At 40.7% G+C, this 25,830-nt stretch overlaps 2 protein-coding genes and 1 long non-coding RNA gene across 4 annotated transcripts in view; 2 read left to right on the top strand and 1 right to left on the bottom strand.

Moving 5' to 3' along the window:
- Nucleotides 1-255: 255 nt before the first annotated feature.
- Nucleotides 256-4,622, top strand: pdcd2l (programmed cell death 2-like). Its single transcript, XM_017436900.3, has 2 exons — nucleotides 256-865; nucleotides 2,058-4,622. The coding sequence occupies exons 1-2, from the start codon at nucleotides 319-321 to the stop codon at nucleotides 2,654-2,656; spliced, it is 1,146 nt and encodes a 381-aa protein (XP_017292389.1). The 5' UTR covers nucleotides 256-318; the 3' UTR covers nucleotides 2,657-4,622.
- On the bottom strand, nucleotides 2,718-23,727 carry LOC108248250 (nuclear factor of activated T-cells, cytoplasmic 3). Of its 2 annotated transcripts, none has more exons than XM_017436898.3 (10): nucleotides 23,497-23,727; nucleotides 18,199-18,844; nucleotides 13,870-14,262; nucleotides 12,730-12,892; nucleotides 9,559-9,758; nucleotides 7,341-7,513; nucleotides 7,112-7,252; nucleotides 6,099-6,154; nucleotides 4,837-5,440; nucleotides 2,718-3,280 (listed from the first exon to the last, which is right to left on the bottom strand). In XM_017436898.3, the coding sequence occupies exons 1-10, from the start codon at nucleotides 23,513-23,515 to the stop codon at nucleotides 3,162-3,164; spliced, it is 2,514 nt and encodes an 837-aa protein (XP_017292387.1). In that variant the 5' UTR covers nucleotides 23,516-23,727; the 3' UTR covers nucleotides 2,718-3,161. The 2 variants fall into 2 exon arrangements, with proteins under 2 accessions (XP_017292387.1, XP_017292388.1); XM_017436899.3 differs by having other exon boundaries at nucleotides 5,147-5,440.
- Nucleotides 23,728-25,544: 1,817 nt separating this feature from the next.
- LOC119617464 overlaps nucleotides 25,545-25,830 on the top strand; it is a 1,222-nt gene continuing 936 nt past the window's right edge. Inside the window, exon 1 of the long non-coding RNA XR_005233742.1 lies at nucleotides 25,545-25,595. This is a non-coding gene — a long non-coding RNA (uncharacterized LOC119617464). The remainder of the gene's footprint in view (nucleotides 25,596-25,830) is intronic.

Raw genomic sequence — 25,830 nt, 5'->3', positions numbered from 1 at the left:
TTTTTTTTTTTTTTTTTTTTCATTTTTAAATTTTATTAAACCTAGTATAAATTCAGTTGTCTGTTAAAAAAAGAAAATTACATACTCCCCCCACAAACGGAAATTGGTGTTTTGTTCCGATGGCTTGATCTTTAGTTCCGGTAGGAACCTTTGTTTGCAAAGTCAATTTTGTGGCTTTAAATTTTTTTTCACCTTCTGTTTTTAAGTTAAGTGACTTAAATGATTAGAAACAAAAGTTTTAGGACGTGAACGGCTGTGCTTTGGACGAGGAGCTGGGACCGAAAGGAAGGGGTCGCTGAGTCCGGTCCCAAGTCGAACATGTCTACGATCCGGTCTCTTCAGTACTTCCTACATGTGACAGACCAGGACACAACCCGGGACACGGACTGTTGCTGTCTCTGTTTTGAGATGGCCTCCCGGGTTCCGGACAGTCTAATCGGGCTGACGGACGGACCGGTGGGCTCTCACCAGACGTCGTTTCTGACCAACAAAGTCGGGGGTGAGCCAGACTGGCCGCCGCTCATTTCGCGGCAGCTCCCCCGCTGTGGTGTGTGCGGAACTCCGTCAGCTCACCTGGTGCAGGTGTACTGCCCTCTGGAGGCCTCGCCGTACCACAGAAACCTGCACCTGTTCGCGTGCCCCCGGTCGGACTGCAGCGGACTGTCAGAGTCCTGGTCGGTGCTCCGCTCCCAGACTCTGGAGGCGGCGGAGGCTCCCTGCCGGCCCGCCCCGCCTCAGGAGGCTGCTCCGCCGGCCACGGCCTGGTGCGAGTCCGCTGATGACTGGGGGATGGAGGCTGATGGATGGGGGAGTGAGAAGCAAGTAGTCCAGGTCCAGGCGGAGGCAGCAGCTCCTCAGACAGAGGGTAGGTTTTACTGAGTGGGTTAAATCTTTTACATTAAAAACACTGAAAGGATTTTTTTTTTTTTGATTTAAAGTGAGAGGAGTTCAGTTTTTAACTCTGACCTGAGTTTACTGTCTGTGACCCATCAGGGTTTACTTTAAACTCATGGAAACTACTCAGATGTATTAGTCACTACTCCAAAATCTAGACTGTACAATCAAAACAATTACTACTTAGTTATTCTTGTGTAATCATAACATTGATACACAAGATGCCCATCACAGCTGAGTGGACCAACAAATCAACTCTAACCCCCAAAAAACATGGAGTTCCCTGGACCTCTGGAGGTCTCTGACCCGTCAGCAGCAGATATTTTAAGCCCTGGAATGATTTTAGCTTGATTCCAAAATCTTGACATTTTAAAGCTAAGTTTATTCAAAGATGGCTACTTAACCTTAGACAACAAGAAAAAAATGGCTACATCTAAGTGAATTTAACAAATAATATAGCGAAAATTTGATGTAGGTGAGAGTGCAACACATACTCTGATTATGATGAGTTTGCAAGGCGTTGGCGTTTTCTTTCAAGGAATGCGAGGCCTTTTATTTTTCTTTAGTATTTGATCTGCAGCATCTTGTGATCAGAAAGCAACGAGACTAAATGGTTTGCCCATGAGTGTGTCGTTACATTTCCCTATTTTAAAATTCCTTACTTTAACAGGCTCAATTAAAAAAAGTTCTTCAATTTTTAAGCCATTTTTGATGCTGAAATATATTCATTTTACTGTAAATGTGACGTGATTGTCATAAAAAACTTATGATTTGTGTGCAAAAGATGACAGCATTCCTTTTCTTTCGTCCATGAAAATGTTAAAATAAACAAATTAAGAACAATTAAAACTATTGGACTGACTGTAATAAAACCTTAATGTACATCTAATGTCTAACTAACTAACTTAGTCAGTTTGATATATATTGACCTAACACTTGGTGTGGTAGTAGCTGAGACTGATTTCTATCCCATACTCTGAGCTCTACCTAATCATATTAGAGGTTTTGTGTAAAAGCTTGGCATGAAAAGTGACCTGCATCCCAAAGAATGGTTGTTTTTTGTTTCAGGAAGCATTACTCAGCTGAACATTTTTGACGGGATGGCTTTCTACAGAGTATCGGGTGATTCTCAGGTGTAATGCTGTTTTTCGTGGTCCTTCCAGTCAGTCAGGTGGATGTCAGCCGTGGACTTCAGGACCTCAGCCTGGCAGAACCAAAAGACATCCACATTTACCGTCCTTTCTTCATCAGTGTGGTGGAGGAGTCCGATCTGTGTGGAGACGACGAAGACCTGGACCACGCCCAGGAGCTGCTCAGGGAGTATGAGAAGAGGGAGGGGGTGGCAGCGGGGGGGCTGGAGGGGGGCCGCAGCGCCGAAGACGAGAAGTACGAGAAGACTAGAGCTCGACACGGGGACGCCGTTTTCTCCAGGTTCATGAAGACCATCTTGGTGTGCCCGCAGCAGATCCTGCGGTACTGTCGGGGTGGGACCCCCCTCTTCATCTCCAAGCCCCCATCCAACATGGCTCGGCTGGTTCCATCGTGCAGCTCCTGTGGAGCATCCAGAACCTTCGAGCTGCAGCTGATGCCTGCTTTAGTCAGCTTGCTGCAGAGGAAGGACGGTGGCTCAGAAACGGAGCTGGAGTTCGGGACCGTGTTGGTTTACACGTGCGCCAACAGCTGCTGGACCTCCGGCTCAGACTCGGCTGTGCAAGAGTTCTGCTTTGTTCAGGCGGACCCGGACCAGCAGCTCTTTAAATGACCCAACAGGACACCAAAGAGATTTCAGTTTCCCTCTAAAGAAAAGAGTCGGGGATGCTTTCAGTGGAACGACTGATAACAGTGTTTCATTTTATCATTAAAGTATTTCTGAACACAACAGCCAATATTTTTTTTTCTAAGTTTTTACATTTCACACCAGTTCAGATCATTAACGTGGTTCAGCAAAATCATGTAAAACTAAAACATGCAGGCATCGCTTTTTACAGGACCAGAACCACCTGATGTATCCAAAACATTATTTTCAATAAAAACTATCAAATGTTATTTCTGTGCAACTTTAACTGACCGTTTATATTAAAGTCTAAATACAGGGTTTTTTTTTCACGTTTTCCAAATCAGTCATGAGGAGTGAAGATCTTTGGCTGGTCTGTGAGGTTCTGCTAGAAAATTCCTGAGACAAACACTGTGGTACCCTGCTGAAATGAGCCCACAGACTCGTTAAAGGTTTTCAGGCACTTCAAGATCAGTTCGGAGCATCAGATGGACTACTGGAGGTCTCTGCAGAAGGCCTGGGTGCTGGACTCGTCGTCCCAGTTGTACTGGTGGAACTGGTCCAGTTCTGAGCTGCTCAGACTGCCGATGTCCCTGTCGATGATCTCGTTCACTACAACAAAAAACACAAGCAGAAAACTAAAATCGGTTCAAAAAGCATTATTGCGTGCTTCTGGGTTTCTGGTTTTGTCCTCAGCACGTTTCAGTTTTCTTCAAAGCCGAGTTTAGGTTTTAGTGCTTGGATACTTTGTGTGGAATATTTTTTTTACATGACAGATTTTAGTTATCATCGCTGTCTCTGAACAAACAGGAAGAATGCACATATAAATCCAGTTTGTAAAAAAACCTATTTTGTCTTTTAGTGACAGCTGTCCTGTTTTCCTTACCCAGGTGTTGTTTAATACCTTCTCTGTGTAACCAACAGACTCATTCAGAATGTTTTCCACCTCACTGCTCATTTTTATGGAAAAGATCAACATTATTTTAATGTTATGTCTGATTGCTATATTTTTATGAGGTGGCACGGTGCAGCAGTGGTTAGAGTTGTCACCTCACATTGAGAAGGTCACAGGTTCTCCTCCAACCTGTGACTGCTGGAGACAGACACCAGCTCCCCGCGACCAAGAAAGGAGAAGCGGGTAAAGAAAATGGATGGATGTTTTTATGTTATGTCATAAAATTAAATTCATTTTATGTCTGCTGCTGCAAATGTATTTCCCTCAGGGATAAATAAATATATTTATTCATTAAAGACAAATGCCTGAGTTTTCAAAATACTAAATTTTATATTTAATTTAGAAGAATCTATTTTATTCATGAAAATTGGGCTATACATGATAACAGAAAAAAACACTGATATGCACTGAATTGATCATTTGTCCATATATTTTGGCAGCATTCTGTGAATTGGTTAAAATATAATATTATACCATATTACTCATTCACATAAACATGGGAATAAACCATCTGTATACAGACTGTAGTCTACAACTAATAATGCACAAGAAAATGTCAGTGAACAATTTGTCCATAAACTTGTAGACAAAATCTGCGAATGAGCCTATAGAAAATAATTGTCCATCACTTATGTCTACAAACTAAAGACATTTTTTGTCTATAAACTTAAATACATTATTTGTCCATAAACCTTGCCTATTTTGTTTCTAAACTGTCTATAAACATATAGACAAATCATACTTATAAACTTTGTATATAAAACTTAGATCTATTTTGTCTATGTCTTGCTTACTATGTTTAAATGAAATGTCTAATCTAGTTTTTTGCTACCTATTTAATGTATCAGATATTTTACACTATTATTATATAGACCTGGCAGCACAGCGGAGCAGTGGTTAGCACTGTCGCCTCACAGCAAGAAGGTCGCAGGTTTGCCTCCTGGCCTTTCTGTGTAGCACGGCCAAAACAAGTGTTTTCTCTGTGTATTCCTGTTTCCTCCCACAGACCAAAAACATCAGGACTCAGGACACCCCCACATCTGAAGGTCTTTTCTTATTATATTTTTGTTTTTTTTTCTTTGTTTCTTCTCATCATTGAAAGGGAGATTGAGAAGATCTCTGGCTTCATTGTGAGTGCTTAAAACATGCAGGTTAATGTGTATGAAAGTGTTTTGATAAAGGTTTTAGAGTTTGTAGAAATATAGCTGCCTACCATCATCCAGCGTAATCTCTTGAAGGCCAAGGGATCCCAGGTTAGGCTGCTCCTCTGGCTCTTGTTTGATACTCACCAGTTCTCCTGGGATCAAAGCCAAGGATTCCTTTTGGGAGTCACCAAGAGTTCTAAAGGGATCATTGGAACTTAAAGGTGGTTTCCTGAGCGGTCCACCAGAAGGCACAGAGCAAGGGGCACTGAGGATTTGGACGGGGGAAGCGGAGGCCTGAGCATGGATCAGCTCTTGTTTCTGAAGTGAGGTCAGGGTGTGATTTGGGGCTGAAGATGTCTGAGGAAACATTACTGATACCTGGAGAGGAAGGGTGGAGGAAGCAGGATGGTGGAGATGAGAACAGGAAGCATAGGAAACCACATCTGGCCCGAGCGCCCCGTCCTGGGACTGCGACTGGTAGAGGATGTGGTCTGCCCCCCAAAGCTCCTGCTTCACTGCTGTATCAGCAGCGTGCTGATGTCTGACTCCAGGCAAGAAGGTGAAGCTCTGCGTTAGGCTTCTTCTTTTTTTCCCATTTGAGACATAGAACTGGACTTGAACAGGGGATGCTGTCTTCTTGTTGTAAGGAGGGACCACCACCACAATCCTGGACTAAAAGACAAAATTAACAGGTGTGTATGTTTTCAGAAATCTTTATCTCAAACACAAGTGTTTATGCATGCTGGGGTTTAAAAGCCAAAAACCTTAAATATTCACATCATATCCTATGGTCACATTACAGCTGATCTGTTCCAAACTCAGGTCTAAAGATGAAATTAGTTATTAGGCCCCAGACTATTCTTTAGATTTTTCATTACCTCCTAATTCTGAGTGTAGTAGAAACATCAGAAACTTGTGTAAAATCAAAACTTTATGAAAGGAGGGCATCAAACTCATGGAGTTTTAAATGTGATCGTAATTAAAAACACAATTTTGATGAGATACTCATTAGTCACAATTTTAAGGTGGATGTGGTTTGGAGGAGGGGGGTCATATCAAAATGAAGTATTTGTGAGGAACAAACAGATGTAAATAAGTTCACAAAGATGAAATAATAATGATAATACCAGTAACTAATAATGAGTATTTGATCAGCAGCTCCTGGCTGAACCTCTGAAACCTCAGGTAGTTTTTCAATACTATGTGTGTTTTAAATATGCCACAATTTCCTATTCCGTTTGTACATTTTGAATGTTTTAGAAATAATTATTTCTGCTGATAAACTTTTTTTTTCATAAGAACTTCTTTTTGGTCTTGACATATTTCTTACGTCATTGCTTTTTTCTGACAGAACTCTGGCATCCATTTCCCACAGCAATCTTCCATCTGAGGGAACAAAACACTCATAAATCACAGTAACAAAGCTCTGATGTCAATTTAATAAACTAAGTACAAAAAGTAAGTAAATTTGTGTTTGGTTAATTATTTCTTTCAATTTAATTAATTTTATAGATATAGCACCATTTCGCAATAAAAGTTGTCTCAGGGCTCTGTACAAAAACATTCACATACATTAGAAAGAGACAATTAGTAAAAGTTATCTATCTAAAGAAGCCAGCAGATGGCATCAACTCTTCACTACATCACAGTCTCTCATCCTGAGCAGGACATTGGTGACAGTGGAAAGGAAAAACTTCCTTTTAACAGGAAGAAACCTCCAACAGAAACAGAACCAGGCTCAGGATGAACCGCTGGGGTTTAGGAGGAGAGGAAAGAGACAGAAATGCAGAATGACTGGTCCAGGTAGAAAGAAAACACATGTTAATGAAAAAAATAATAACAAATACAAACATGGAGAGTAGAGTGAATAAAGAGCAGCAGAGTGAAGAAATGTGGTCAATTTGTCCTCCAGCAGTCTGAGCCTATAGCAGCATAAACCAAGGGATAGCTCAGGAAACCAAAGTCAACCCTAACTATAGGATTTATCAAAAAGGAGAAAAGTCGTAAGCCTGGTCTTTTAAGTAGACAGGGTGTCAGCCTCACAGACATATCTGGAAGTTGGTTCCACAACACAGGAGCCTGATAAGAGTCACTAGCAGAATAAGTTGTTTGGCATTGGCAGAGATGATTGGTCAAGTTTTTCATAGACACAATCCACAAAGTCAACTCTGCAGCTCAACCCTTACAAATGTGGCACCATTTAAGGGGAAATAAACAGGCTTTTCAAAGGTATAAGATTTATTGCCAGTAGGATTTGTTACAATATAGAAATAATAGGCCAAACACAAATTTTCTTACATTTTTTGTTAAGTTTGTATGCTTCTGAACATAAACAGGTCATACCAAGCCCTTTCTCCATGAAAACAACTCTAGACTGAACAGACATATTGGACCCAGAGATAAGCAGCTCCTCTTCACCCTCCACAGAGCAGCTGGTTGGACTAAAGCTCTCCACCTGTGGAAGCTCCTGGCCCCATCGCTGGGCTGCAAAACAACAACTAGGTTCATTCTTACTTTATGACTGACTTGAAAAACTTAAATGAAGGTGAAACAATTTCTGGTATTCACTCACAGCACTCTATGGGAACAGATGTAGTCTGCAGCCACAGCATCTGACCATCCTGCTGAGGAACAGCCACTCTGAACACAACTCGCACCCTTGTGTTCTTCCGCCCGATATTCGTCTCTCCTTTCTTCAGCTCGATGTCAGCGTTACGTAGCTTCAGGATGCCAGCACAGTCGATGCTGTAATGAAATAAAAAACGTGCAAAAATGTTGTTTTCAATCAGTGTATCATGTATTAGCCTAAAGTGAGCACATTGGCTACAAAGAAAGGAAAGAGAACAAACATCCTAACAAGAAGTGAGTTGTAGAAAATCCACTTCCCCCGACGACTGCAGAGTCACTGTGTTTCAGGTGCATACAAGCCGTGACATGAGAGGAAAAGGCAGACAAGCAGGAAAAACAAGACAGAGAGAAGAACCTGACTTTAAACAGACCAGCAAAAGAGTCTTAAAAAATCTAAAGAACTTCTAATTTAAAAAAAACAACCTATATTATCTTAAATATATAATAATATGTGGTGGTAACAGGCAAGAAGGTCACCAATTACTGATTTACTTTTTACCATCAGTGTGACCACATCTATAAAAGCAGGAGCTTTGTCACAATACATTTTGGTACAATACAGTGTTGGAAAAAGGAAAGTTTACCCTCTCTCAGTACATGGGTTTTATATATCAGGACATAATCAAACTCATCTGGTCTTTACCAGGTTCTAAAATTAGTCAAATCTAAGCTCATGTGAACAAAAACACACAACAGATTCCACCGAGTCATTATTTATGAAACAAAAAGTTAAAGCTGTGAGTGAAAAACTGCAGGAGTTTTTGCTCCTCTGGAGCACACAGGTGTGTGTTAACACAGCAACAGGGTGGAGAGACATTGGTAATGACTTTAGAGATGCAGCTGCTGTGAAGGGTCAAAGGTCATTTGCAAACTATTAGGAGTGCATCATTCTACAGAGAAAGATTCTTCACAAGTGGAAACCTTTTAAGTCAGCTGTCAATCTTCTCAGTAGATGTCCCAGCAAATTCACCCCAAAGGTCAGACTGTGTAATGCTTCGAGAAATGAGCTCCATCTCAGGTTCTACAGGCCTCAATTAGCAGGTTAAAGGTCAAACGTTTGGCTTGTTTAGAAAGGTTACAGGAGAAAATCTCTCTAAAAACAACATGGCAGCACGACTTAGGTTTGTAAAGTTTCATCTAAAGGAACAACAAGACTTCTAGAATAAAAGGTCCAACATATAGATGTTTACCCATAATGCACAGCAGCAAACAACGTATCGCACAAACACCTCATACAGCACTGCGGGGGTTGGCTGATGGTTTGGGCTCCTTGCTGTCATTGAGTCTCCATGAACTCTGCTGTAGACCAAAGGATTCTAGAGTCAGAGAGAGGCCAATTGTCCGACAAATAAAGTTTGGACCAAACTGGGTCATGATACAGCAGAACAATGATTCCAAACACAGCAGATAATCTACAACAGAATGGCTCAAAAATCAAAGAATCAAGGTACTGCAATGGTCCAGTCAGTCCAGAACCTCAACCTGATTGAAATGCTGTGGTGGGACCTTCAGACAGCTGAGCAGAAACAGATGTCTGCAAACATCAATGAACTGAAGCAACACTGGAAAAAAGAGTGGGCCAAGATTCCTAAACCACCATGTGGGAGACTGATAAAGTCCTACAGAAAATCACTACTGATCGTTATTGCTGCTTAAGGAGGTTCTGCAAGCTGCTGGATTAGGGGGTGGAGCCAGTTTTTTTACTCAAAGCTTCAACACTTAGTTTCTGTTTAATAAATAATAAGATGGTGGTATCTGTTGTGTGTTTTTGTCCTGATATGGAACAAAAACACACAACAAACAAGGAGGACTTATAGGTGGATATATATATATATATATATAAGGAAACTCCAAAATGCCCTTTTAGCACAGGTCTGACCATAACAGAATTTGACTCAAACATTTTCTTTTTACTACAGATTTTAACCCCAACTTACAACAAACACTTTAATGTAAGTGTAAATTATACAAAATAAATTTTTTAAAAAAGGGGCCTGTTATCATCCTAAAAGACTACACTGAGTGTAGAGATTAGAGAAGTTTTACATGTCCAGTAATTTCTGAATCTGGTTTTAGCACAAACTACTGAGCTGCATGCACCTTCATCATGATGTCTTTGGATCTCAGATCTAAAGATATTTCAAAGATACCCAAACTGATACCTCACAGACATGTTGTTTTCTGGAAGCAAAGGGACATCCAGGATTTTGGTGCAGCCCATCACCTTCTCCTGGCAGATGGTGGTAACGGTCTTCCCTGTCACTCTGTGGACTTGGTAGAAGGAATGAGGACGAAGGACTCGGTCATCCGCTGTGCCAATGAACAACAGCAGACTGAGCGGCCGCTCACTGTACCCATTCAACTGCAGACAGAAAAATAAATAATGTGGCTAACAGGTATTAGTATTTTTTAAATGGAGTTTATCTTCTTAATTTCTTGAACTGAAATGACAATTGTTTCTCTCCATGTCAACGGGCTTAGTTTATTGGTCGAGCTACAGTTTTAAAACTATCATGGCGGATAAAATAAAATGAGCGTCTGTTTCACTGTCAAACAAGCTGGTTTATAAAAGGCTGAAGGTGTCTAAAGTTATTTTGTATGGTAATTCATTTCTATCGCACATATTTTTGTTTGCAATTTGTACTTTAGTTCATAAGTCCTTGTTTACATTTTATTCTTAGGTAAAGGGCGGTATGGCAGTACAGTGGTTAGATTAGTGGTTAGTCTGCAAGTTCTCCACATGCACATGTTGGTTTTCTCCAGGTACTCCTGTTTCCTTCTACAGAGCAAAAAAAGTTAATTAGGGGTCCAAGCCCGCGGTTTCCAAACTTCTAGCAGAGCATGGAACCCTATTGAAACTATTCCATTTTTTTATTCTTCTTTTAATTTCTCTTCCGTAAATAAAAGTCATATTGGAGCTAAAACCGTAAGATGTGCTAGGATAATATATACATTATGGTAAATAGGGCATGTGACTCACAAAAATACTCAGATATGTCCACCTATAGGGAGCGCTATCAATGCCATTTTTGTATTTTGTTTCGTAGATTCTAAACATTAAGTTGCACAACTAAATGCCTTGTATTCATACTTTACATGCACTCTACTAAAGCATATGATATAGGTCACGCCCATCTCTGGCTAAAATGTTTTTGGCTACATTGCGAAATTTGTAAAGGAGGTTCAAAGGTCGATCACCATGAAACTCACCATGTTAATTCTAGATACCAAGCTAAATATAAGTTGTCATGCACAAGTAATTATCTTTAAAAATGTGGAAGTCACCCCTGCACAAATACACACACACACACACTGAACAAAAACATAAATGTAACACTTTTGTTTTTGCTCCCATTTTTCATGAGCTGAACTCTAAGAATTTTTCTATGTAAACAATAGGCCTTTTTCTCTCAAATATTGTTCACAAATGTGTGTAAATCTGTGTTAGTGAGCACTTCTCTTTTTCGAGATAATCCATCCCCCTCGCAGGTATGGCATCTTAAGATGCTGATTAGACAGCATGATTATTGCACAGGTGTGCTTTAGGCTGACCACAATAAAGGGACACTCTAAAATGTGCAGTTTTATCACACAGCACAATGCCACAGATGTATAAACCAAACAAATTGTTCACACAAAAATGGCTTATCAGATCTTTATGAACTTTGGCACAGACCTTCAAGACTGTGACTTGAGGTCAGACCTAAAAGGTCGTATTGCTCAAATAAAGTGGGTGTGGCTTATTGCATCTTAAAGAAAAACCTTCATAAGATCAAAGATGTAGCCTAAAGCTGTTGTCATACTCCATGAAAAATCAAGAAATCTGCTCTCAGTCACTTAGTTGCATAACAAAAACTGTCATTTTGTTCTTGTAGCAGCTTTATCCGCACCTTCACCACACAAGGCCTGGGTCGAACTTTGCGCCAAATACTGTGTGATTGGTCAGAAGTTGTGGGCGTGTTTATGTGGAAAAGCCGGTGAGCTTTAATGGAGTCATTTTGGTTCTACTGCTCCGCTGAGAAGCAGCTTGCCAAGGCTGTTAGAAAATACAGCCATCTTTACAACTGTTCCAGTAAAACTTAGAAACCTATGAACTTAAAAAGACAGCGGAGACACAGGCGGCACTTTGTGGCTGTGACCATTTCAGTTGGTTTAATAAACATGTATGGTAGCGATAATTTTTTAGGACGCATTCCTTAAATGACCCCAAACTATGCTCTATTTTAAAGTATGTAACTTTTTAGAAGTCTGGAAGTTCTAGTAACTTTAAATTATCCCTAGGTGTAAGGGAGTGAATGGTTATTTGTCTTGTTGGTCTCCATTTGTCCAAGTGAAGGACTTGCGACCTGTCCAGGGAGTATCCTGCCTCTCGCACAGTAACTGCTGGAGAAAAGCTAGATTTATACTTAACACGTTGATCACCGCACAAGGGTGCCCACGCCAACAGTGACGCAATTGCGCTGTCCCCGCCCCTGCGTGAAGGCCCCGCACGGTCTCACGTCGCATGGTCGTGCACGTCCCAATTTTTGCAAGTTCGCACAGACCGCGCGTGCCAGCTCCACTCAAAATGGACAATTTTGCTGCTGTAGCGGAGCTGGTTTGCCTGTATCAGCATTTACATGATCCCTCTATGAGAGATCACAAAGATAATCAAATGGTTCAAAACTCACGGAAGAAGATTACTGCTGCAGCCCTTAAAAAGGAGTGTTTATAGACCACAGAGGGAAGAAATATTAGTCCTATGATTGGTGAATCTCAACTAAAGCAAATAAATCAATGAAAGTCAAACTGAATGCTTTAAGTTTAAACATCCTCTCTGTATCACAGCCAGAAACACAACAGTTCTTCCTCCTGAATACGTGCAACCATATTTGATGTGACAACCAACGTACTTCCCCGTCTTTTTGGAGAATACTGCACCGATGTAAGCGCCAAGTATAAATGCCTACACCGCTCACTCAGGTCCGCGCACCATTTGCGGAGCCCTGCACGACTATAAACGACCAGAAACCATGAACAGAACACCGGTTAAGGAAAATGGATGGATGGACTGCATATGCCAAAGCTGACTGTTAAAAATAAAATAAAATAAAATAAAAGTTTTAGTTAAATTTTTTGGAGGAAAATCAGTCATTTAGTTTATTCGATATAAAAATGAGTGGCAGCCCTGAAATAATAGGGGAGACATGATAACAGAAGTCAGACTCGTGCTTCATTAAGACAAACAGGAACTTTACAGAAACAAACAACATGTTTGAGAAGTTGTGACATATCTGACACTTTGAGGAGAAAGGTCAGGCAGATGTTAGAGTGAACTAGTGAACAGGACTTACTCTGATGACAGGATGTCCACCAGTTGCTGCCTTGATGGATCCTCTGCTGCCCTCTGTCTCATAGTGCGCCCGGTGATAGCCCTTGGGCTGGACCTCCAGTTTTAGCTCAGTCTGGTTATACTGGTTAGGCAGAGGCCAGTCCAGAGGAGGGGGTGACAAGGGGCTGCGGTGAAGAAATCAGACCATAGGTTTTCTTTGTTTTCACTACAATGTGCACAATAACATTTTATGGAATTCATTAATCCATTTCTCTATCAGTAAAGGTTTGTGAATACTAATCTACAACATTACAAAATTGACAAATAAAGACTTGAACAGTCGCCTTTTCACAGGACGGACATCATTGGGACCACTAACTAAATCTGACAAAATGGTCAGCTGACAAAATGTCCTTATTTAACCAGGATGAACAGAAAAATACTGAATGGAGGAATGAGTGACCTTCTGTGACAGAGCCACAGCTCTGACTATTCATAGCCTGATCTAAGAGGTAGTATTGGATGTCAGCCAGTCAGATCTTTCAGCAGTGTCCAAAGTTGTTGCTGTGGAGATCTCTGAAAGAGACACTGAAATCTCTGAGACACCAGCTGAGAGCTCTGTGGAACCAGCTGAGATCTACGAGGGCCAGCTAAAAACCTCTGAGAGACCAGTTGAGATCACTGAAGTCTAGTTGAGATCTGTGAGAGACCAGCTGAGATCTATGACGGCCAGGTGAGATCTCTCAGAGATGACAGAGTAGTTGAGCAGTGGTGATAGATGTAGAGATTTCTCCCTAGCTTTCTGGGATTTTTCCCAGGCAAGAAAGTATATATAATCCTTCCCGCAAATCCTTCTAGGTCTGCCACAAGGGTCTCTTTATAGGACGTCACAGACAAAACAACAGTTTTTGAACAATTATGAGTTCAAAACTAAACCAATAAGTAATAAAAAAATGTAAGTTAAATTTTAATAATTTTTAAGTTAAAAAATAAATAAAAAATGAAAACCTAAGTGTCCTGAATGAAGACAAGTTAAAAAAAAACAACCAAATACTATGATGCAGGGTTTAGGAGGTAAAAAGGTGGATTATGTTCCCTTTTGGCTTCACCTTTATATGAATTCCAGAGAATCAGACTATAGATTATTGGTAATAATGCAAACCTAAACAATGGTGGGTTTCCAGGTTTGGGTTTGTTCCAGCTGAAATGGGATGGAACTGGAAGGAAAAGCTCAGCTAAGCCACCCTGTTCTTGTTTCTCCTCTCTACAAGAATCCAGGTAGGATTCAGGACCAGTGTCACCAGCCAAGAGGCCCAGATTACTTCCTGATGTTCTTCTGGTTTTGGAAGGGACATTGAGCTCCTGGCAACCAGAAATGAGGAGGGCTCCAGAGGTGCTGGCAGGGCTTCCCACCCAGTTGTCATCTGTCACACTGCCCCGTGGAGACGCGCCTGGAGTGGGGCTGGCTGAATAGTGCGGGGAGGGCGAGCGAGCTCGAGGGCCAGCGCTGGAGTGACGTCTCTTCCCACAGGGGGAGGTTGGTCTGGATGATGGCCTGCCAGAGAAAACAAAGAGCTGGATTATTTTTTTATCACTATTCATGAGCAACGCTGCATTACTTCAGCTAAATAAATACAAAAATATTTTTCTTTAAACCATTGTTGATATTTATGCATTTCACCTTTTAAAAGCTTTATCATTCACCTTCATAAATGTGTAATTTCTTTTCTTATACTGAACTTATTCAGATTTAATGCAACATCTGTGTGCTTTTCTCATTCATGATTTTTGCAAAATATAAAACATTTTATATAGCATATTTTATATAAATATGAAATATGCAGCAATTACACACAAACATTTAAAAAATACATTTGATTGATAAACATAAAAAACCTTTAGTAATTTAAAATAAATATTGAATGAGTAGAAGACAACATTAACATCTTACTACACATTAAAGCTCTCGTTACAGGGCACCAGATCTAAAGTTAGCGATTAAAAATATTTAGATTACTTAATTTATTCACCCTTATTCTCTATCAAATCTCAACATTTTGACTGAATTTTCAATCATAATAAGTTATCAATAAAAGAAAATAATTTGGGAAAGGGTACTGGTGACAACAGGTTTGATTTGGGAGGCGTGGAACATGGGATAGATCCTCATACACGGTGAAAGTATGAGGTAAACTGAGGAGGGGTTAACGATGGATTCTATCATAAATAGTTTGATGAATGTGGGTGCAAACTTTCTGGGGTCTTTGAGGTGAATGTGGCAGGATGACAGGCCAGTAGAGTACTGTGGGGCCAGGCTCCTCTTTCTGTCGGCCATTTGTCGATTCTGCTCTGCGGCCTTGGTTTGATGCCAGAACAGCATTGTAAGTGATGTTGTACGGAGGCTACGGTTACCTCGGCTTCTTGAATGGGTAACAATGGAGGTTGGTAGCCCAGAAATGCTTCGAAGTATGAAATTCAAGTAGTGGAGGAGGTTAAGATGCATATTCAATCTAAGGTAGCTGTGAACACCAAGAAGTGGGATAGTTGACAATGGCACATATGAGGGCAGACTTCTCCTGGTTGAGACATTTGGTTTACCCATTACGTTGGGGATAAAAGCTGGATGACAGACTAATTGTGCCTCCTAGTGCATTACAAAAGCCTTTCCAGACCTGGGAAGTAAATTGGGGACCTTGATCTGAAACAATATCTATAGGGATTCCATCCAGTCTGTAAACATGTTGAACGAGACACTGAGCTGTCTCCAGAGCTGTGGGAAGTTTGGATAAGAGCAAATAATGAACTGCTTTCAGGAACCGATCTACGATGGTCAGAACAATCCTATTTCCATCTAAAGGAGGCAATCCAGTAACAAAATCTGAGGAAATGTGGGACCAGGGGTGGCTAGGATAGGTAGTGGCTGAAAGAGACCAGAAGCAGGGTGTTTGCCACTCTTGCTTGGGCCACACACTAGGCAGGCAGACATATTCTTTCATGTCATGATTCATGGTGGACCTCCAAAAAGATTTAACCCAGGGTAAAAAATGAGTTTTGAGGTATGGGCCTATTGTAAAACTTGTGAACGCATAGAGGATAGCACAAAAAGATTATTGTGGGGTCTGTTTCCAGGATCCGGTTCTGAGTCCTGAGACTTTTGATCTCCCATGTTGTCATCCTAACTGTACAAGATGATGGCAAAATACTTTCCGAGGACTTTGGTCACTGGATTGGGAAAATGGCCAGGAGAGAGCGTCAAGTTTAATTTTGCAGGATCCGGGGCAATAGGTGATAGAAAACTAGAAATGGGCTTGTCTTGAATTAAATCATTTAGCCTATTGGAGGTGAGCAAGGTTTTTGTGGTCAGTCCAGATGATGAAGGGGAATTTGGCTCCTTCTTACCAATGTTTTCATTCACCTAAAGCCATCGATATGGCAAGAAGCTCTCAGTTTTCAACATCATAATTTTTTTCAGCAGGAGATAATCAGTGGGAAACCAATGCACACGGGTGAAGTTTGCCGTCCAAATAAACTTTTTTGTCGTCCCTTGTGAGCTTAATTAATGTACTAACTTTCAATTTTGTACATGAAAGTAAGGAAAGGGTTGTTTGAAAATTTCTAGGGGGCACTGTTAAGCTGTTTTGCCACACCCACAAATTGTGTGCATGTCCACATGTTTAGCTTTGGTCAAAGCTTACTCCTAGGTATTTTGGTGCAGACTGAATTAAATCTATTGAAATTATAAGTGTATTATCAAGACAAAATTTTGCCCTGCCTCCAAGACAATGCCCTTTGGCGATAAGTCGAAACGTTAAAAAAAAAAAAAAAGTAATGTCAACTTGTCACTTATCGGATAAAGTTTGAAGTTATCTTCAAGCAGGTCAGAGAACACCACCCATGAGTAAAGCATGTGATTTTGTGTTTCATGGCGTCATTGGAGGTCTAGCCAAGCCCACATCATATGACAAAAGCTCAAGCATTTGATAACTTTTAATCCCCCATGCCTAATAGTATACTGACTGATTGAAGCTAATACTCTCAACACACTAGGAGAAGTTCCTTCAATTACAACATGAATAAAAACCCAAAATGGCATTTTTCATTCAAAAGGGCCAACTTCAGGTTGAGTTTAGGTCATACCTCCGTCTTGGTGAGTCTACCTAAAGGAAACTCTGCTGTTTTAGTGCTTTTAGACCTTTCTGCTGCATTTGATACCATGGACCATAATATCTTTCTGTCGTGACTTGAGAAAGGTGTGACATTAAGTTTTTTCCAACTAAAACTCATTGCCAAGGTGAAGTCATATCTCCCTACTAAAGAACTTGAAAAGGTCGCTCATACTTTTTTACCTCTCAGTTGGACTACTGTAACTCTCTGTATGTTGATTTGGATAAATCATCTTCATGTCGCTTACAAACCAACAGAACACAGCAGCCTGTCTTTTAACAGGTACTAAAAACATGAACACATAACTCTGGTCCTGGCTTCTCAACACTGGCTTCATGTCTGTTTCGGGGCCGACTTTAGTATTTTACTGATTGCTTTTAGATTTTTAAACCATCTGGCACTGTTATACTTTTGTGATCTCCTTAACATCTACACTCCAGTAGGAGAACTCCGGTCAACCAACCAGTTTCTATTAGATGTTCCAGGATCCAAACTAAAAGATAGAGGCGATCAGACTTTTGCAGTGGCTGCTCCAAAGCTGTGGAATAGCTTACCTCCTCATATACAGACTGTTGAGAATGTTGAGACTTTAAAATCAGTGTTCAAGACACATCTTTTTTCCTTGGTGTTTGATTCAGGCAGAGTTTCAGATCCAATTAGAGCTGATGGGTTTATGATGCATTGCTGTATTTCATTTTGGCTTTACTTGTTCTTTTAAGATTTTTGTGTTTCCTTGTTCTTATTGTTTTTTTTACCCATTCACTTGACTGAATTGTAAAGTCCTTTGGTAAATTTCTGCTTTTATTTGCTATACCAACAAAGTGACATTAACGTTGACATGTGAAAGTAGATCTTCATATTGCCAAAATAGGTGGTCCTGTTTACCTAATTTGCCATGCCTATTTTTGAGACCCTTATAAGATCAAAATTTTCCCTTACTTTTAAGATGTTTCCAAATTTAGGTGAGATTTTGAGTTTGTTAAATCCCTCAAATAAGGCAACTGATTCAGCATGAGGAGGAGAAGGAAGAGAAGCAGAAAAAGAAAAAAGAGGAGAAAGGGAAAAAGATGGAGGAAGAAGGAAGAGGAGGAGAAAATGTGACTAAACAAGAACTGATGGTTACATAGAGTCAAACTAAAGCAGAAAAGAAAGCAATGATTAGTGGTGATTTAAGCTTAGAGCAATGAAACAAATCCATAAAGCACTAACTGTGACTCAGCAATGAGCTGGTGAGGGGCTGGTGAGGGGCTAAAGCAGGACTGTGGTTACTGTTCTCAGATTCCAGCATCATAATCTGAGTTTAAAGAAAGAATCCAAGCTGACTCACCTGGAGGTGGGTCGGCGGTGCTGCCAGGTATCCTCTGTGATACTGGTGCGAGGGGAATGGCTTGGTGACTGCCGGGGCGACTGATGTGGTGACAACACTGGGCTGAAAGCTAATGGATGCTGGTACTTCTGCTGCCATAGCTCCACCCCAAATGCGCCACCTCCACATCCTGGTGAGCCCAGAGCGAGGAGGGCAGCATCACGCAGCTCTCCTTCTACGTCATCATTATTATGGGAGAAAGACTCACAAGAGGACAGGTCCGACACCCAGCTCCTAGACGACAGGCTGCTGCAGGGACTTGTGCTGAGCGCCGAATCCCGATAGCAGGCATCCAGAGGCAGGTAGAGCTGATCTCTTTGCCACGAAGGCTCATAGTACCCTCCCTCTGCACCACCAGCTGCCAAAACCTCCAAGTTACTGCCAGCCTCCGCGTGAATGTTGTGACTTATGGAGGTAATCTGGATGCTGGGGCAGTCAAAGGCTCTGGGGTTCCCCTGGGGGCCACAGTAAGGCCCCTGTGATTGATAGCCAGCATGTTGGTAGTCATCTGTGACCTGTAAACATGGGGGGTCACTCTGCAGCTCCTGGTTCAAGAGCTGCTCCAGTAGAGCCTGTGTGGATGAGGGGGGCGTCTTTATATCCAAATCTAAAAGTTTGGGATGGGACAAAAAGAAAACGAAACAATAAAACCAATTTATTTCTTTTCATTTTTATAAATTCAATTTGACATAATGATGCACCAACAATACTCTGCCTGACATTAAACATAAATCACAAAGAGCTTTTCAAAATGTTGATTTTACATCTACTACAGAGGATTTTACAGTGTTTCCCAAAAAAGCTACACCACCAAACTATAACAGCAGCTTCTGCCTTCTTGTAATTTTTGACAAGAATCTGTATTAATCTTTGGGGGAAAGTGGGGTTGTTAAAGTAGCTCCAGCTAAAGAAAAATATTTACATCGAAAGAAAACTTCAAAAGTAAGTAATACATTAAAAAATAAAAACAATTACGTGACCTAGAAATCTGCTCCAAAACTGTGCAAAGAAAAAAAATATATATATACACACATACATACATACACACACATAAAAACTCCCATCTTGCCCTCTTTGTTCCACATGGGCAGTTCCACTTTCACTTCAAGCTCAGGTCTTCTACCAGAGGCCTGGGAGCTTGAGGGGTTTTCTTCAGTATCTTAGCTGTTCCTAGGACTGCGCTCTTCTGGACCAAGATATCTGAGGTTGTTCCTGGAATCTGTTGGAGCCACTCTTCCAGTTTTGGGGTCACAGCACCGTGTGCTCCGATGACCTCTGGTACCACTGAGGCCATTTCCTCTTTCAGCCCTTGGTATTTCTCCAGCTTCTTGTGCTTCTTCTTCCTGATGTTCAGTCACTTGGAACTGCTACATCAATCACCACTGCTTTCTTCTGTATCTTACCTATCACCACAATTTCTGGTTGGTTAGTCATCACCTGTTTGTCAGTCTGGATCTGGAAGTCCCACAGTATCTTAGCCCTGCCAATCTCCACCTCCTTAGGTGGAGTCTCCCACTTTGAGTGTGGGACTTCCAGTCCATACTCGTTACAGATGTTCCTGTACACTATTCCAGCTACTTGGTTATGGTGTTTCATGTATGCTTTGCCTGCCTGCATCTTACATCCTGCTATTATGTGCTGGACTGTCTCAGGAGCATCTTTACACAGCCTGCATCTTAGGTCCTGTCTGGTATGATAGACCCCAGCCTCTATTGCTCTTGTGCTGCCATGATTAGTGCTTCTGTGCTGTCCTTTAGACCAGCCCTTTCTAGCCACTGGTAGGATTTGTTGATATCAGCCACTTCCTCAATCTGTCAGTGGTACATGCTGTGCAGGGGCTTGTCTTTTCATGAGGGTTCCTCTTGTTTCTCCTCTTCCACATTGTGTTTCTGCTGACTGAGACCTTCACTGAACAGATCATCACTGGGGGGATCTTCTTGATGTACTTCAGGATCTTGGATGTTTCATCCTGTATAGTGGCTCTGATGCTCACCACTCCTCTGCCTCTTTCCTTTCTCTTAGTGTACAGTCTCAGGGTGCTGGACTTAGGGTGAAACCCTCCGTGCATTGTGAGCTTTTGAGTCTTGATGTCAGTATTGAATTTACAGTAAACTTAATGGAATTCCAGTAAATCTCCAGTGACTTTATAGCAAATTTACAGAAAAACTTAAATTTAAAGTGTATTCACATTAAATTTACAGTAAATTTTGTGGATTTACAGTTGATTATTGGTAAATATACAGATAATTCACAGTAGATCTGAGGCAAACTAAGAGTGAATCAACAATAAATTTAAACTGCATTCACAGTAAATTCACAGTGACTTCACAGTGGATTTAATAAATTAACAGTAGATTTGCAATGATTTTTACAACAAATTCACAGTGAATTTACAGTGAGTCTACAATGAATTTACAGTAACTGTCTCCGTGTGTCCAATATAAACAGTTCAATAATAAGCAGCTACACAAGCGATCTCAACAGCCACAAGTATTAATACACTATATGAATCATGGTCAGTTCATTCACACAGCTGCACACAATCCTAACTATGACTATAAATACTACTCGGTCACAAACACACACCCAAACTGTGTATGCAAAGTAGGTGTGAAAGCCCCCACTGTGACCTGCTTCAGTAACTCCACTTCTTTTTCACAAGTAACCCTGAATGTGCAGCACAGACACAAGCGAGACATGATGCAACAGGTCCCTCCCCTCCAGGTCAGAAAGAGGGGGAGAAAAAGAGAAAGGAGGTGACACCCTCCACCAGATGGGTGCTTCAGAGCAGTTAGAAAACCAGGAAGTAAAACCAGCCAACAGACATGCCGTCTGTCTGCACAGAGCTTTAGAAACAAGCCCTGTGAACTACCCATCCGTCTACCTACCAACCATTCATTTGTTTATTTTTACACCTCAGTTTTTGCATGTTCTGAGGACAATCTATTAACTGTTTTCTCTTTTAAAATGGACTCTGCATTTTATTTTAAAGCAAGCATGACTGATAACATACCCTTACAAAAACAAAAAATTAAATCTGCTTAAATTTTCTAAATTCCAACAAGCCAAATTTAATCAAAACTAATGTCAGAAAAAAATAAATATGACTAATGCCCCGATTGACATTATGTGTTTATGTAATGAGTCATCATCTGGTACTCAAAAGAGGCCCGCTCTACACACTTTAGGTCTTACAGCGGTAAGATCAGGTTCAGTTTGAGAAGATGCTTACTTTTCACCTGGACATCTCACCACGATCTTTGACCTGCTAACTGAGGCCTGTAGAACCTGAGATGTAGCTCTTTTCTCTGAGCATTGCACAGTTTGACCTTCAGGGTGAATTTGCTGGTACGTCCACTCCTGGGAAGATTGGCAGCTGTACTAAATGTTTTCCCACTTGTGAATAATCTTTCTATCAGTAGCATGATGGAATTCAAATAGTTTGAAAATTAATTTTGACCCTTCCCAGATTGATGGGCAGCAACAGTTGCTTCTCTAAGGTCATTGCTGATGTCTCTCCGCCTTGGCGTTGAGTTAATGCACACCTGTATGCTCCAGAGCAGCAAAAACACCTGCTTTTATAGATGACTTCCACACGTGTCAAACTCGATTCCTCGGGGGCTGCTGTCTTGCATATTTTAGATGTGTTCTTGCTTTAAAACACCTGCTTTAAATGGATGACTTGTTACCATGCTCCTGGAAAACTTGATGGTTTGGTGAGGAGGTAATCAAACCATTTGAATCAGGTGTGTTGGAGCAGAAAAACCTAAATCCTCCAGGACAGCTGCTCTTGAGGCTTGGAGTTTGACACCCCATTTGATGAATAGCTCCTAGTTGATCCCAAACCTCTGAATTCTTGGGGAAGCCGTGAGGATGGAGTTAGGTTTCTACACAATTTATTTTGTGACCCTGACCTTTGACCGGATCAGCATCAAAATGTAATCCCTTGTTCTTTGTACCATGTTGAGGTTACATAAAAATTTCATGAAAATCTGTTGATAACTTTTTGAGTAATCTTGTCCACAGACAGACAGACAAACAAACAAACACTACCAAAAACAATACCTTGGTTGAGGTAACAAGGAACAGATATTATCAGACTCACAACCACAGACACACAAAGTGTAAATGTTCAGCAATGCCCACAGAAAATTCTAACCATTAAAGGGGACCCGTTATACAAAATTCACTTTTTGCATGTTTTTGTACTTCCATTTTGGTATCTACTGCTTCTAGAAACAGTTCAAGCGCAAAAAACAAAACAAAACACAAAGCCATTTTATAGCAACAAGTCAAGTTTTCTGGTGTCTGCAAAACGACCTGTTTCAAATACCTCAGGATTGTTGTCACAATTCCTGTTACCTAGCAACCCAAGTGGAGCTCCACCCACTTCATTACAAGTAGACCATTATGTTAGCTCTGCTGGTTTTACCTGTGACCAATGTCTGCTGGAAAAGGAAAATGTTCTGTTGTCAGCTGCAATGAGAACATGTGTCTACATTACCACTGTCCCAACCCGCTATCAGTGGGGTTTCGGACCCACTTATTACCCCTGTCCCAAAGTCAGAATCCTCAGAGTTTGAATAATTAACGATATAAATGTGTGTCAGATCTGCAGCATTTAATCCTTCAGGGAGTTTTTATGTTTTGAGACAGGACACTGAGTTTGGGGGCGTGACCAACAGCAGCTTATTTGCATAAAAGTGATGTAGCCCTAAAACAGCTCATTCTGATATCTCAAAACAGGCAGAACTGATCAGGTGAAATCTCAGTATCTGAGAATGACTTTGTGTATTAAATGTAATGAGCATGTTTTGTACAGCCCACAGGCCTATCCTGATTTGTTCAAGGAAGCAGAATAGGTCCCCTTCAATGCTTGTTACAGATGTTTAAGCAATATTTACTGAAATGGAGAATTATATATGCTATATTTAGAGAACACCTTTAAACATAAATAATATTCTAGACTATGCCTAAACATTCACAGGTTTCATACTGATCTTACTACACGGTTTTTTTTTTTACTTTTTAAGCGGGATTGTGTCTTTATTTTGAAGCTCATACCCCTGACTTCCGGTGTAACTTTGGCTAACCCTTTCAGCTTGACTCGGTCGTCGGTAACTCGTTAAAACGACCCATACCTGTTGGCTTTCTACCGTCCTCCTCAAACACCAGAGTGAAGTTCAGCCCCTCGGCACAGTTTTCTGTAGACTCTGAATTTTACAAAGACTCAAAGTGTTGAAATGGAGCCGAACTGACCTGTCTCACCCACTTCCATCAGACTGAAAGCAGAACTCCGTCTAACCGAGGCGCCAGCTGCAACACGACGACAAATTCACAACTAAAAGTTGTTTCCCGACAGCTCCGCGGCAGATGGACACTCCTGAGTACCGTGGGGGGCTGCACACTGAAGCCCACTTCGGCTTCAACTTCTCTGCCGTGTCCGTGAAGCGACTTTAACTCCGCTGCTGCTGCATCCTGCTGCTGCATTCAGGGATCCTCGGAAACTACAACACTCTAATGACGGCTTGACTTGCAGGACTAATTTGAATACGTTTGTGTAGATTCTCGTATATGCAGTATATATTTAAAAAGATAAAACTTTAAAAAATAATTAACATGGTGTGTACATATATATTTGAGTTAGATGGGGCACTGTACCAGAAAATTCACATACATTATATAATGCAAATTAGTAAAAGTTATCTATTTAGCAGATTGTGTCGAATCTTCACTTTGTCACAGTCTCTCATCCTGAGCAGCACATTGGTGACAGTGGAAAGAAACAACTCCCTTTTAACAGGAAGAGACCACAACCAGAACCAGGCTCAGGATGTGCTGCTATCTACCTCTTCGGCTGAGGTTTGAAGCAAATCCAGACTGACAAACAGGTGATGGCTAACCAACCGGACACTATGGTGATAGATCAGATACAAAGAAAGCAGTGGTGATAGAAGTAGCAGTCCCAAGTGATTGTAACATCAGGAAGAAGGAGCACGAGAAGCTAGAGAAATACCAAGGGCTGAAAGAGGAAATGGAGAAGTTGTGGAAAGTCAAGGCCTCAGTGATACCATTGGTCATCAGAGCACTCGGTGCTGTGACCCCCAAACTGGAAGAGTGGCTCCAACAGATCCCAGAAACAACCTCAGAGAGCTCCCTTTTTTTTAATTGTTCTTTGAAAGTGATCATGTCTCTCTGCCAGCTGCCATAGGGCTGGGAAGTTCTCTTATATTGGCCCTCACTGTGAAGTTTGGAGATTCCCTTTTTTTAATTACAGAGCTGGAATTCTCAATGACATCACTCCAGGCCAACAAAAATCAAGCTGTCAAACCGGCTCTGTGGTAAACAAAACCAGCTCGTTGCCAGGCGAGGTGGTAAATTGCCAAATTTCAACAAACTGTCTCATTCTGAAGCTTTTGAGATGGAGAATTTGAAAATAATAATAACTCAATATTGAAAGATTCCTCATTGTGACTCATTTTGCGACATGGGGTCACGTACTGTTATAGTTGTTTCTTCACTTCGTGATGATTGTCTTCACCATGTTTAATTGGTTATCTTTTGCTAGAGAAATTAAACCTTTTTGTTGCTCTGTGACCCTTAGATTTTACTGTAGGATGTCAGGAAATTCCTGCTAGGAAAGCTTTTTCTTTCACTGTAGGATGTCAGGAAATTCCTGCTAGGAAAGCTTTTTCTTTCATTCAGGTTGATCAGAATCAAATGTTGCTTCAAACAGTTGAACAGTACAGGATTTATGTCAGATTAAAGTGAAGTGAAGTAAAATAAAATTTCTTTATATAGCATTTTTCAGCAGCAAGGCAATCCAAAGTGCTTTACAACACAGAAACAACAACAGAATCAAATACAGAAATAATTTTAGCTAATAGTAAGATTGGTATAACTATAACAGAAGAAACCAAAAGTAATTTTAGCTAATAGTAAATTTGGTATAACTATAATGGGTCATTTGAGTAAACTAACAAACATGAATAAACATTCCTCTAAGAGGAACCATTTAAAAATATCAAGAATACTAATCAAAAAGCAATTACAGAACTAAAAACATCAGTCAAGTAACTCTAGCTAATAGCAAGATTGATATAACTATAACAGAGTAGTATGATTGGTATAACTATGACAGGTAATTTTGAGTAAACTAACAATCTGTAAGTCGGTCAGTGATGTATAACCTTATAGACCAATTTAACATAAATAGACTTTCCTCTAAGAGGAAGCATTTCAACAGCTAACAGAATGGTTAATATAATGATAATGATAGTATTTTAAAGTCTATTTTATAACTTGGATAAAAACTTTCATCTAAGAGGAAAAGTGTGAGGTTGATACAGTGATAACAGGTAGGTAGGTAGGTAGGTAGGTACATTTATTTATATAGCACTTTTCAGCACGAGGCGACTCAAAGGGCTTTACAACACAAGAACAAAATTACAGACAGAGTTACAGAACATGACAAGATAACTAAGCTAAAACATGACAAAGGTACAGGACATCTAAACTACTAAAACATGATATTACTAAACCAAGGCACAAATAATCTAGCTAACAGTGAATATGATAACTAATTGTACAGTA

The sequence above is a fragment of the Kryptolebias marmoratus genome, linkage group LG11 (genome assembly GCF_001649575.2).
Source record: "Kryptolebias marmoratus isolate JLee-2015 linkage group LG11, ASM164957v2, whole genome shotgun sequence".
In the NCBI taxonomy this organism is placed as follows: domain Eukaryota; kingdom Metazoa; phylum Chordata; class Actinopteri; order Cyprinodontiformes; family Rivulidae; genus Kryptolebias; species Kryptolebias marmoratus.
Note: the sequence above shows the minus strand (reverse complement) of the source record. Positions and strands in the feature narration are given on the sequence as shown.